The 13,237-nt window shown below is 37.0% G+C and overlaps 1 protein-coding gene across 1 annotated transcript in view; it reads right to left on the bottom strand.

Annotated features, from left to right (window-relative positions):
* LOC121520228 overlaps window positions 1–13,237 on the bottom strand; it is an 87,588-nt gene that overhangs the window by 22,528 nt on the left and 51,823 nt on the right. Inside the window, exon 11 of the mRNA XM_041803603.1 lies at window positions 591–1,232. Coding sequence (XP_041659537.1) covers window positions 591–1,232 — 642 coding nt within the window. The remainder of the gene's footprint in view (window positions 1–590; window positions 1,233–13,237) is intronic.

Here is a 13,237-nt window from a genome sequence, read left to right as displayed (position 1 = left end):
AAAATAATATGTTAGAGACAATCTATGCCATAAACACAACATCATATCACACCTTGCCATTTGAACAGTATCATAAACTCAATAATAATAGAACACGATCTAGTATGTGCTATCACTGAATTCTGTTGTTTGGATACCATTAATACATTACAAAATTTTACCTAATATATTATGATATGATAAAATATAATAGGATGAAAATTGCTGTGATTTGCCACTACAGAGTAGGTAATGGTATTGTATAATATATACTTTTCCATCCTAAAACAAATATTTCTGACTCCAATTCTGAAAAACAAGCAATGTATAATGTTTATCAGATTCTCCATCATATGTGTGCTTATGTTAGCATTTTCTTATTCACATTAAACACAAATTTAGCTCAATCCAAAATTTTGAGAAAATAAATGTCATAGGTTGATGTGGATCAAAGTTTCTTTAAAATACTTTGCACATTTTTTAAAATTACTTATCCTTTATCTTAGCAAGGAAAACCCACTGAGATCAAGGTCTCACAGGACATACAGTTTACTAAATTATAAGTGGTAAACATGATAATTTAGTAAACTTTAACACTAAAGGACACTTACGGGATTCAGTAGATGGTGACGTGGATGTACCAGGGCTCAGGGTCATCCTAGAGAGGTCAAGGTCACTACAGCTCCCTTCCTCTTCCTGGGTAGCAGCAGCTGAAGGAGGCAGTAGCTGAGTGCAGACCAGCGTGTCTGGTACACTCAAGGGACCCGGGGTCCCACACCTGCTCACTGCTGCTGAACCAACACCAGGTCCCATCCCAACTGCTCCTGATGCAGAGGTGCCCTCGCCTGCGTCTGAGTCCACACCAAGGCCGTCCTTTCCGAGGCTAAGCTGCCTCTGAAGCAGGGTGGGGTCCGCTGTGTGCTGAGGGCTTGTAATGGCGGAGGAGGGGGCTGATAGGTCGCAGGCTTGGGGGCACATTGTGGTAATAGGTACCAGGCCTTGGAGCATGGCAGCTGGTATGGCGTGCCCCCCCACGCCCACGGTCTGGGCCGGCATGTAGGCTGCCATGGCCGCCCACTGCTGCTGAGTGGCCGGGAAAATGTTGGCCTGGCTCCAAATGACTGGTTGACCACCAGGGAGGACCTGCGCCACCTGGAGGGGTCCCTGCACAGGGAAAGCCAGAGTCTGGGCCTGACCGGGAAACGGCTGCTGCGCCCACTGGGCTGCCTGCACCGGACCCATGGTCATATAACCTGGAGCAAAAAACAAGAAATGATATCAAGACAGGGAAAGGAAGTGGAAAATTCAAGCACAAAACACGCTTGTCAGTTCAATACAACCATTTTCAAAATTGCAGCATGTTCCTACCTCTCATTGATGTCTTACAATCTTTGACTAACAAAGAGAACAATTCAATGCTGAACAATAGCAAAAGGTGCATATAAGGACAGCTTTCAAACGCTATTACAGCGTCAAAGAAGAAGTATGGAAGATTTTCTTGTAAAGCATTAACCAGACCTATCAACTGTGTTTAAAAAAACTCAAACTGTGACAACAGTGTTCATAGAATTTAACTCAGCTGTGATATCAAGTTGAACCCATAATACTATGAACACTTATGAAAGACTTCTAAAAAGAAGTGGAGATAGCCTCCTGTTTGAAAAATTAAAACCCCTCAGTGTGATGCCTTAAACTTGTGTTTTTTGCATCGGGGCTATGCTTGCTGAAAAATAAGACAGAAACATAATCTGTCAGTTGATTAAAGAACTCAGATAACGTTTCTTTTAAAAAGTGTACGCTTGCAATTGGTAGATCTCAGTTGCTAACAATGTTAATTTTGAAAATTTTGATTAGGACTTAAAGCTTTTGTTAGGAGCTTTTTTCAGAAACCAACTGTAACTAATACTGGCATCTCTTTATGAGCTTTAGTCAAACATAAGCCACAGAATAACTTTGAACTTTTTGTATGTAGTTATTTTACAGTAATGCCTGGGGTGTTAGATTTTAGGATCATGAGGCCTACAGTCTCACCTTCCAAAATTTGGATTGTTTTTCAATGAAGCTTGGCGTTGCTTGTTTTCTATCAGACACAATAGTTATACTCGTGTACCTGCCAGCTGCTTGCCTGTTGACATAGTAATTGTCTCCTGGGCCCTTGCAGCCAATCACAGCCCATTCTCTCAACAGGTGGTCCATTGAAATGGAACAACCTTCTTCCTGATTCCCTTTTCATCAATGCCAGTCTCACCACACCATTTTGCTGATTGATCTGTCAGATCTAACCTTGTAAAGCAGATGGATTTGCCAAACTCCATCTCTGTCAGCAAGCAAATCCATCTTGAAAAGGTTTCAATCCACAACGTCTGAGCTAAACTGAACACTTCAGGCCATTCAGCATCATTGGGCTTTAGCTATGGGCGGGGTGTAGTTGTGTTTGAAGCTGTTTGCAGTGGCTGCCTCCAGTATGGTGATAAGTTCGGATGTAGCTTTAGCATAGCGTCAAGTTTACCACCACGTGACCACATTTCTATATGAAATAAAGAATAAAAACAACACCAAAAGATTTTTATAAAGGTAAAGATGTTTATTGCTCTCCCACTGACTTGCTTCTGCATGAGTTTGTGAGCTACGGGGGAAAGGGGTTGGATTTTTTTTAGTGGTTGTATATTAGGGGTGTCCAAACCATGGCACGGGGGCCAAATGCGGCCCGCGGTACATTTCTGATTGGCCCTCAGCAAATTCTAAACATTAAATGAAATATGGCCAACATTTGAACATGAAGCTACACTGTAAAAAATGTCCGTAGAAAATACGGCAAAAGACTGTCAAATAGCAACAGTAAAAGACCGTAAAATAAATAAACATATATTACTGTATAAAATACACAGAATTGCTGTAAATCAAGCAACGGTATGAAACATAAATTTTTACAATTAAAGTACGTAATAATTACAAAATTGTGCCGTTTAAACGAAAGAAGATTGTGAAAATAAAGGAAAAATACTGTAATCTTCAAGACGGGCAATTACTCTAAAAATTACAGTAGTATTTTGTTAAAATTACAGACTTTTCTCTCATGTACATTTAAATTCACAGTAAAAATCTGTGAAAAAAATTGCAATCACATACCGTAATTTTAGCAGGGACAAGAGGTTAAAAAAACTGTATGATCAGGAAAGTTCTGTAGAAAATACAGTAAAAACCTGTCAACCTGCAAAACCTGTGAACAAGCACCAATTTGTTGTTATGTTCACAGTTGTTTCTCAGTGCTACACCACATGATGCTGCCTTGTGAAATAAACGGACAGTTACAGTTAATATGAAAACCTTATTGAAACAAGAATGGTACCAAAAATCATTTTGTTTGTTCTTAATTTGATGGATGAAAGTGGTCAATTATTTTAGTTTAACTGATTTATTGGAAAAGAATGATGTTAATTGCTCTCACAAAGAATGCCATTGCATTTGTAAAGCCATTCCACTTCCTTTAATGCATCTAACACAAAATACATTGATGTACTTTAATGTTTCAGTCAATCTTTCAGAACTGAAATTGGATGACACATATTACCGATAGGAAATATAACAAGGTAATTGGAAAGAACTATTTTATATATACATAAAGAGAGAGAGAGAGAGAGAGATACATACTGTATATATAATATGTATATAATACAGTTGAATATATAGTATATACATTATATAAATACAATACTTATTTTTACTGGTTAAATAACTTAAACATGAATGCAAATAGAATGACAAGAAACCCTCCATAATCAGTTTTAAAATGAATGTGAACTGTACATATAGTCTATCAAATTGATTTCTAAGGGAAAAAAAAATTCTTAAAAAAAAAACAATATGAAACCATGGTTTAGTTTCTGAAATTTTAATTTACTTCTCATACCTTATGTAATTTAATCTAAACTTCTCTTTACCTGTATGTGGGGTTATTTATGTCTAGTAAATACGTGTTGTTTCATGTGCCTATGCTGTATTAACTCTTGGAATCTGTTCAATAAAGTTGTATCAATATAAAAAATAAATATATAAAAATAATTTTGAAAAACTGTTTCCCGTCGCCATTCAACCCTGTCTACACAGGAACGTCTTCTATTCTGTCTGTACTAGAACAGCGATTTGGGTGTTTAAAAATGGAACAATTTGGAAACGAGCTCCAGAGTGAACAGTTTTCATTCACCTCCTTCCATGCACACAGTGCTGCTTTCTCGAAATGCGTTTGCGCATTGTGGTTGCAGTCAATTGCCATGCACGAATACGGTTTCGCGCAGGCGCGGGGAAAGAAGGACCTAATACGCATGCGTGTGTGGTTCGTTGGAAAATCAAACCGCCAACGGCTGCCTGGTAAACTACAGCTTTTTCGTGTCTTCTGTGGTCTCGTGTGCGCGGAAATATTTCATAAAGTTGCTGTCTGCTCGTAGAACGAGCTGCAAACGAAGATGGAATACAAAGCAGGACATTGGCGTGTATTAATTCGACGTCACCCGGAGCATCAGCCTACGAGCTATTGGTAAGGTATGTAGAACCTCTTTTGTCGTAGTGTCAAATTTTTCTTGAGTTCTTTTCATTCAGTAACACCACGTGTTTATAGGTAGAAGTTAAATGGGTCAGGAGGCTTTTTGTTTCAATTCTAGACCAGCCAACATTGCTGTCTGATTTGTATTTTTTGCTGTCATTTTAGCGTGGAGAACGTTTAACACTTGCTGTGTTGGGGACCATAAGTGAACCCCAAGCTCAGAGCTAACTCCGCCCACTTCAGACTTTTGAAAAATGTACAAAAAATGGGCGGTTGGGTGCTGGGAACACTTGGAAGAGGGAGAGAAAAAGGACGGAGTTTTCCAGATGAGGTGGGAGTGACCGTGAGGACCGTGATGCCCCCTAGCCAAAAAGTGAGAGTCCCGCCGCAGCACTGATGCTTCAGAGCGACCTAAGGTGAAGGATTTTTCCCCTTCAGAGTCACATTCATATCTGTGTTCAGAGTCCCCTGAGGCAGGCTTTCCAGCTTATTCCTACCCTTCCATGAATATGGGCGCAACTTCCGCTCCGTTCTATCTAAACGGGACTTTGTATAGAAACGAGATGCTAAACGTGACTATTAAAGCAATTTTGATACCAAACTACATAAACTTAGACTGCTTAACCTCAAACGGGATAATATTATTATTATTTCTCTAGCCTCTACTGGAGAGTTCAAATTGATGACATTACTTTAGATAACCTACACGGGCATATTTAGCTAACTTTATTAGCTTTATATCAGTATAAAAAGATACATTTCTAGTTTGTGGAGTTGCTGAAATTCTCATTTTACACACTAATCCCTCTTAAATATGGGAATTATATTTATAAAATTATCCATGACTCAAGTTGCCAGCTCTTCAGTTTGGTAAATGTCAAGTTTTGTATTAAGAATTAATGATAAATTAATACTAAAAGAATCACATCCCCGATGCACTTAGACAGTGGACAGCATGTTGTGAGAGACATATTTAACTTTGTCATAATATTAGTACCATGAATATAGCAACAGGTACTGAGCATTGCAGAAAATATGATTAAAAAATTTCAGCTCATTGATTTAACAAAAATGAAGCAGTATTTATTACAGCAAATATTTATTTATTTCAGAACAACCACTGTGGACACTAAATCACTTTAGTAAGCCTTTGGAAAAATCATGTTTTTGCTATTATTGTTACTGTACTGGAAGTTCCACTTCCATTCATAGCTACAGTAGACCCCCAGGAATAATGTGGTATCCACCTTATTTACTTATCTACAGCTTATAATACAAACAATGTGAACATGTGATAACAAAAATATAAATATTTACAAATTCCAGAAGAATTCCTATTGAAACAACTGTTCTTTGTTAGCGTCCATAGTTAGGTGCTGTACTAGAATACATGTATTTAATGTAGCCTACTTCCGTTTTGGCACCGGAAGTTTCGCCCATATTCACATTTACCGTAGCGGCCCCAGGAATAAGGTGGATAGTGTGGTGGTGGACTGTGGTGGTCCTGGGCACTACCTGTTGGCTCCAGCACCTCCTAAATGCACAATGGGGATATGTGCACGTCAGTGTCATGGCACTAAAGATTTAATAGCTCACTTGATTTTTGCAGGATGCCACAAAGCTCAAGATTCAGAGAGGACAGTTGGAGGGCTGCTCAGAGGACATAAAGGGCTTCTCTCCTGTTTCGACAAAAAAGAAGACAACCTCTTTTGCCTTGTTGAAACATTCTTGCCAGATGGGGTACCAGTGGAAAGCCTGCCCCATGTATTGTTTTTTGTAGTAAGTGGATCTCAGAAACACTTTAAAGACTCATTTGGATGGTAATGGATGATTTGCTTGTAATTCTTTTCTACTTTTATCATCCTCCCAGGAGCCTCTTGCTAGGCTTCAAGGCAGCTCATGCTATGCATTGACCAGCATTGGGATCCACTCAGGAGTTCCTACAGAGGTAATAATTTTTCCTCTTTAGAGGTAGTTATATGGTATAGTGTAATGCTGGCAAAATGTTTTATTTCCTTCCAGCCGTGTGCATCATATGATACAATATCAGTTATTTTTATAACTGTGTTATCGTCACCTGTAACAACTGCTATCCTGAGGAAGACGGTTCAGGACAATAAGAGCCAAAACTAACAGACTGAAAAACAGCACATATCCCAGAGCAGTTGCAATAATAAACTAGAAAAACACTCAGAGAGCGCAGACCTCCGCCATTAGCCCTATCTCCCAATAGTGAAGAGTCCTTTAAAAATTCCTAGATCCAGACGATGATCTGAATCAGTCCCAAAATCAAATCAGTTCTTCCTTTTGCCATTTCTGACATTTCCTGGAAATTTCATCAGAATCTATCCATAACTTTTGGGCTATGTTGCCAACAAACAAACTAACAAACCCTGCCAATCACATAACCTCCTTGGCAGAGGTAATAATAATTGCACTGAATGGAACTGTGCAAAATTTCGTTGTACTTGTGTACAATGACAATAAAGATTCTGGTTCAGATTTTTAGGTTTGATAGTGTCCAAATTTTCAAATTTAAAAACAAAAAAATAGATGTGCAGCATTTTTCTAAACCAAAACTGTTGTGAGCAGAAAAAGCGCAAGGGCAAGCAAGATGACATACAGAGCTGTGGGATCAACACACACTCTAAGTGGAGGGGTAGCACCAGTCACAGCTTAGTGTTGATTTTAGAAGAACATATAAACACAGCAACACCCGTCTGATAACTGCTTGACAGCTGGATCACTCTACATGTATGTCTGCATTTTTGTGTCTGCTGTAGCTTCTGCCACAAAACACAAGGGATGTGACAAGACATTCAGCTCACGGGACAAGAAGAGATTGGGTCCACTCCTTTTTTGAGTGAATTCAAAAATTGGATAGTACTTTGCAATCAGTGCATACATAAGTGTTCAAAACTTCTAAGTTGACATGATTTGGTGCTTTACCTTGTCTTTCTATTTTTCCTTACTCTTTTTTAAGGTCCTGTTTCTTCTGCTAGTAGTGACTAGGACTCCATTACTTTATACTGTCTCCGGTATTCCACTCTTCTAAAAAGACGCCAGTTATCAAGGATTAATAATGGTAAGCCTTGCACAGCATTTGTACATACCTCAATAGATTCTTTAGATTAATCTGGTCATGTAGAAATACCCAGAATACTGCCATGCCACTGCTTTGTCCAGCTTGTTCTCAGTGTTCTGATGATCACACCATATGGGGCCAATACAGTTTTCTGTGTGAGTCATATGTTTTCATTATGATTGATTTAAAATTCAGTGCCCATCATCTTTGTTACAGCAAAATCCTTTTGCACCCCAAAGCATTTAGGGTAAGTGTACCCATTAGGCCCACCAAAATCTAAGTTCACGTATTTTTCATAGATACTAAGATGGTTTATAAACATGATCATTTGTTAGAATGAAGGATTAATCCCTCATTTGAAGGTATATTTATTTACTTATGCATATTTTAAAGAACAAATTAAAGAAATGTTATGAATAAAGTCAAAAGTCTGGCATGGCCTTAATTGGTACCTAAGTACCATTTAAGCCCACGTGTGTTCCAAATAAGCCCACAACCACGTTTATTGACAGAAATTTAAAAAATTATTACATTTTTCAAGTAGTAAACATACATTAATTCAGTAACATGTTATACATGTTAAACACAATTTATTTTTTGAACTTGGCTTTAATGTTTGGCTTGTAACAATGGACCACCACAAACATGACTAAGTAGGCCTAAAACTAATTTTCATTGGCTTCAGTATTTAACATTTCATTGAACATTTTATTTAATATTGACAAACTTTGATTCAATATTGACAAAATAAAAAAATGTGTTTGTTTTTAAAAGTATTAAATGACATTACAGTGCATCAACAATATCTTATTGAACTTAGATTTAATGTTTGGCTGTCACAATGATGATTTTAGGACAGTTGCTGTAATTCCTCTTTTTTGTTGGCATTTTTCTCACTATAAACAAATAATTATGCAAAATTAACTGACATAACAATTCTTCTGGGCAGTGTGTGATCTGTGATGTACTCGTGTTAATGAAGTTAGTATAACAACATCCAACACAGGATTACAGCGAAAAGCTATCAAACCTCAAAATTTCATTTTTTTCTATTGAAACACATAAGATGGGCTTAAATGGTACTACAGTGACTACCAGGGAAATGAAGATAATATGTTCTCACCAAAATTAAACAAATGTTTAAAGAAATGCCTGTAGCCTAAATATGCTGTAAAACTTGCCATCAATGTTATTCCTCTTCTGCCAAACTTTCCGAATTATCAAGGAATTCTTGTTCAAAGTTTTATGTAAGATTTATGTAAAATGAATCAGAAAACACTTAGTTTGTGTACTTATCATTTTTAATCATTAAGCAGTGTATCTGTCAGTAGGGCTACATGTATTGACTAGTGATTAGCTCGCTACGCTAGCTAGCATGACTCATCTTTTCACATAAAACTAAATAGTAAGAAATTACAAAAAACTACCTGTTTATACACAAAAAACAAATCAATAATCTCTCAAATTACATAATATGAATGTACTTAACAAGTCAGTGGCTGAAAATGGTTGAAAAGAGGTTCCTTCTGAGGGGTCCCAAAACACCAAAGTTTTTAGGCGACTTTATCTGAGCCTCTTTGAGACTGCACAAATGTAGGCGGGCCTTTTTCAATATCTACAAATGTGATTGGTGTCAAACAAAAACTGACATATAATTAAGAAATTGTGTGATTGGACCAAATAATGTATAGCATAAGACAGGCCCCTCTTTTTTTTTTTTTAAATTGACTTCAAAGTCGCCAGTGGGCTTAAATGGTGCCTGGGCTTATTGGGTAGGCTTACCCTAATACAATACAATAATAACTTTATTCATCCCGAAGGAAATTATATAGAAATTATATATAAAATTATATATTATATTTACATGTAAAAGCAAATTCTATATTTATTTGGGTGGTCTTACAAGTAAATATATATATAAAGAGCATAGTTTGCAAATATTTATCTTGTGGTTCAACTACCTAAAATCACAATATAACCCTTATGAATGGTTCATACCAAGGTCTTTTGCTAACACTTGTGGTTTGGGCTATTGTGTGTAGCTTTAAATCAGTGTTAATTTAAATGACTAAAACTATGACTAAAAATGTTCATCGACAGCCTTGTTTTCCATGACAAAAACTAGACTAAGACTAACAAAAATAGATCTGTGATGACTAAAACTGACAAAAACTAAGTTTAGTTTTTGAATAGAATGTAATGTAGTTTTCGGACATTCAAAATCCATGATATCTCTCCACTGTGGGTAATTCTGTCAAAAACAATGCAGCTGTAGCTCTTCTGTCTCTCAGCTGTAGAAAGCAGGGACCCCAGGTTTGGCAGGGTGCAGAGAACATCCCACTATGACTTGGTACCAGATTAAGCAAGACAATAAATGCTTGGACTAAAAGTAAAACCTAAAATGTGAGGACTTTTTATGGGCTAAAACTAAATGGACAGAAATGACTAAAATGTGACTGAAACTAAAATTCATTTCACTTAAAGACTAAAACTAAGACTAAAATTAAAAATATCTGCCAAAATTAAAACTGCTTTAAATAATGACATCAATTCAAATTTATGTTTAGTTTTTACAGCAATAGCTATGTCACTTTTTGTGTGGGTCCATATCTTCTTGGATATGTGAAGGAGGGGGAGCTCAGTGGATACAAGCCTGGGCACCACAGCTTTAAACTATAGGAAAAGCAAATTGCAATTAATATGTCATAACTGTCTCATTATAATCAATAACGGAAAAAGTAATTGGCTGTTGTTAGGTGATTGCTGACTTAATAGCTGGCACTTGTGGGTACATTTGCGTTTCTTCACCATATTCTATTATAGAAATGATCTATATGTACTGTACACACTGTTTATTTTATTCTGTTGTGCTGATTGTAAGCATGGCTTATTAGAGCCTAGTTTTCTCAAATTTACATCTGTGTAGGCATTAAACTGAAGCACTGAATCACTCTAACTTTGCTTTGTATATGTACTTCCTGCAGAGAGGATGGAGCCAGTCCAAAGTAGAACACCTGATGAACTGTGCTCGAGTCTTCAAGAAGATAAAGTTTCTTGGCCACGTGAAGCTTCCCAAGTGGAAGGCCTTCTTCAGTCAAGACTGGACTCATTACTCTTGAATCATTTAGGGGCAAGTGACTTTGTTTCATCTTCATGCATTACACCAAGGACTACCTGTCATACATATGGACACAAGCTTTTTCTTCCAAGATCTAAACTGCTTTGTGAGTATACAGAAAAGTTATCAGATGTGTTGAAAGGTTTTTATTTCAAACATATAACTGCAGAGTTTCTTGTTGTTTATTCAGCTTGAATCTTTTGTTAAAAGTAGGAGTATTAGGGCACTACTGCAAAAATCTAGCAAATTAACTGAAATTTCACATGTTTTGTACTGTATTTTTACAGTAAATTTCTGGCAACCACAGCTGCTGGTAATTTACCGTAAAAATTTAAAGTAAGGCAGTATTAAGCTACTACTGTAAATTCTGCAAACATCTAGCAAAATTTCTCATGTTTTGTCCTGTATTTTTTACGGTAAATTTCTGGTAACCACAGCTGCCAGTAATTTACTGTAAAATTTAAAGTTGGGCAGTATTTTGCTACTACCGTAAAATCTGCAAACATCAGCTGTAATTTCTCATGTTTTGTCCTGTATTTTTACGGTAAATTTCTGGTAACCGCAGCTGCCAGTAATTTACTGTAAAATTTAAAGTTGGGCAGTATTTTGCTACTACCGTAAAATCTGCAAATATCAGCTGTAATTTCTCATGTTTTGTACTGTATTTTTACGGTAAATTTCTGGTAACCACAGCTGCCAGTAATTTACTGTAAAATTTAAGTAGTTATAATAAAATACCGTTAAACATTATACGGGTCTACTGTTTTTATTACTGAGATAGACTGTATTTAGGTTTACAGGATTTCTGGTGTTTTTTAAGTAATTTACCGTAAACAGGTTTGTTTCATTATCGTTATTTTTACAGCCAATCCCTGTAGAAAATGTTGTAATAGAGCTGTAATTTCTACATCAAATTACAGTAAGTTGTACAGCAAATTACCGTAAATATGGTTACAGTATAACTGTTATTTTTACAGCAAATCCTTGTATAAACGGTTACAATATTGTATTTTTTTAACAGAAATTTACAGTTAAAAAAAAAACAGGTTTGAACTGTAATATTTACAGTTGTAGAATGAAAACACCGTTTTTTCTCATACATTCTCACCGTAATTTTTACAGTAAATCTCTGGTAACCACAGCTGCCAGCGTTTTACCGTAAATTTAACGGAATTTTTTTTACAGTGTAGACTGTACTGTACTTCATTTCAGCACAAGGCAGTGCTACCATGCTATTCTGTGAACAACGATTTTTGACAAGAAGACTTTATTTATTTTAGTTTTTTGTGACTAAATGAAGACAACACTGTAAGTGGAAAACACATTGGCACCCAACGTCATAGTAATATTTTGATTTATAATGCCCTGATGGATTACGGAGTCTTATAGCAGTACAGATGGTGTTTTAGGGGCAGAGCCAGTAGTAGCCAGGGCTGACCAGGGCCTCCTGAAATCTGACTGGCCTCCCTAAAATCTTTAAGATGATTGGCTATTTGCCTTTTCAACCATTAACTAGCCATTTAAGCATACCCAATCACTAAGCATATCTTAATCATCATAAGATCATTAGATTCATCCTCAGGATGAGGCATATGAAAGTGGCCCCACCATCCTTATATATGTTTGTACGTGGCCCCCAGTGGAAAACGTTTGGACACCCCATTGTATATGATGGCTGCTAGTGGAATGATTAGCTTGGACTTAGCCACAGCGGCAGTTTTGTCAGAACTGGGCAACAATTTTTATTAAAACAAGGGCATAGAGCAACACTGAAAGCTATTCATGACAGAAAAGATGTTCTCGCGCTCCTCCAGGTCTGCTTTCGTGTGGGTTTGCAATCATAATGGGTGGGGTTTGCTGGTGTGTCCACTTGCTGCTGCAGCTGTAGCTTTTAGCTTTGATGTAGTTGTAGGAAAGCAGCAGTTTAATCGGAACTGGACAACTTCTTTTTTTTTTTTTTAGAGGAGAAGATGACCTAACCGGCCTAGGCCTCAATTTATTCACAGAAAAGCTCCAGCATTAACAGTCTACAGCACTAACCAGTTAGCTCAAGAGAAGCCTGTGCGTTATTTTGTGCTGTCGCTCTGATTGGCCTGTCGTCCTGAATGTAACTGACAGGAAGTTCCTCCAATCCCTTTCAGAGATTTTTTTTAAAAAGTCCTGCTCTTCCCAAATGCTTCCATGGTAGCTTTCCCAGATGAATGTGAAATATATCTATGCATCTGATATTTCAAACAGTCGATCTGGCTTGTCAGGTTATGGCAAATCCATCTACTTTGCAAGGTTAATAACACTAAGCGGCAACATACATTTCATTTTCACCAACCCAAAAAACACCTTAAGCCGTCTATTCCTTTCTTCACCTTTAATGTAACAGCACTACATGTCATTCTGCTTACAAAAAAATTATGAGAATACCAAATATTGATGGCTAATATATGGAATGCTGAGAGGTAAATACTTCACTGGTAAAGTGTTGACAGAGAGCGCCCCATACTGTGCTATGCAACATGAT

This window comes from Cheilinus undulatus, linkage group 13 (genome assembly GCF_018320785.1).
Source record: "Cheilinus undulatus linkage group 13, ASM1832078v1, whole genome shotgun sequence".
NCBI lineage: Eukaryota > Metazoa > Chordata > Actinopteri > Labriformes > Labridae > Cheilinus > Cheilinus undulatus.
Note: the sequence above shows the minus strand (reverse complement) of the source record. Positions and strands in the feature narration are given on the sequence as shown.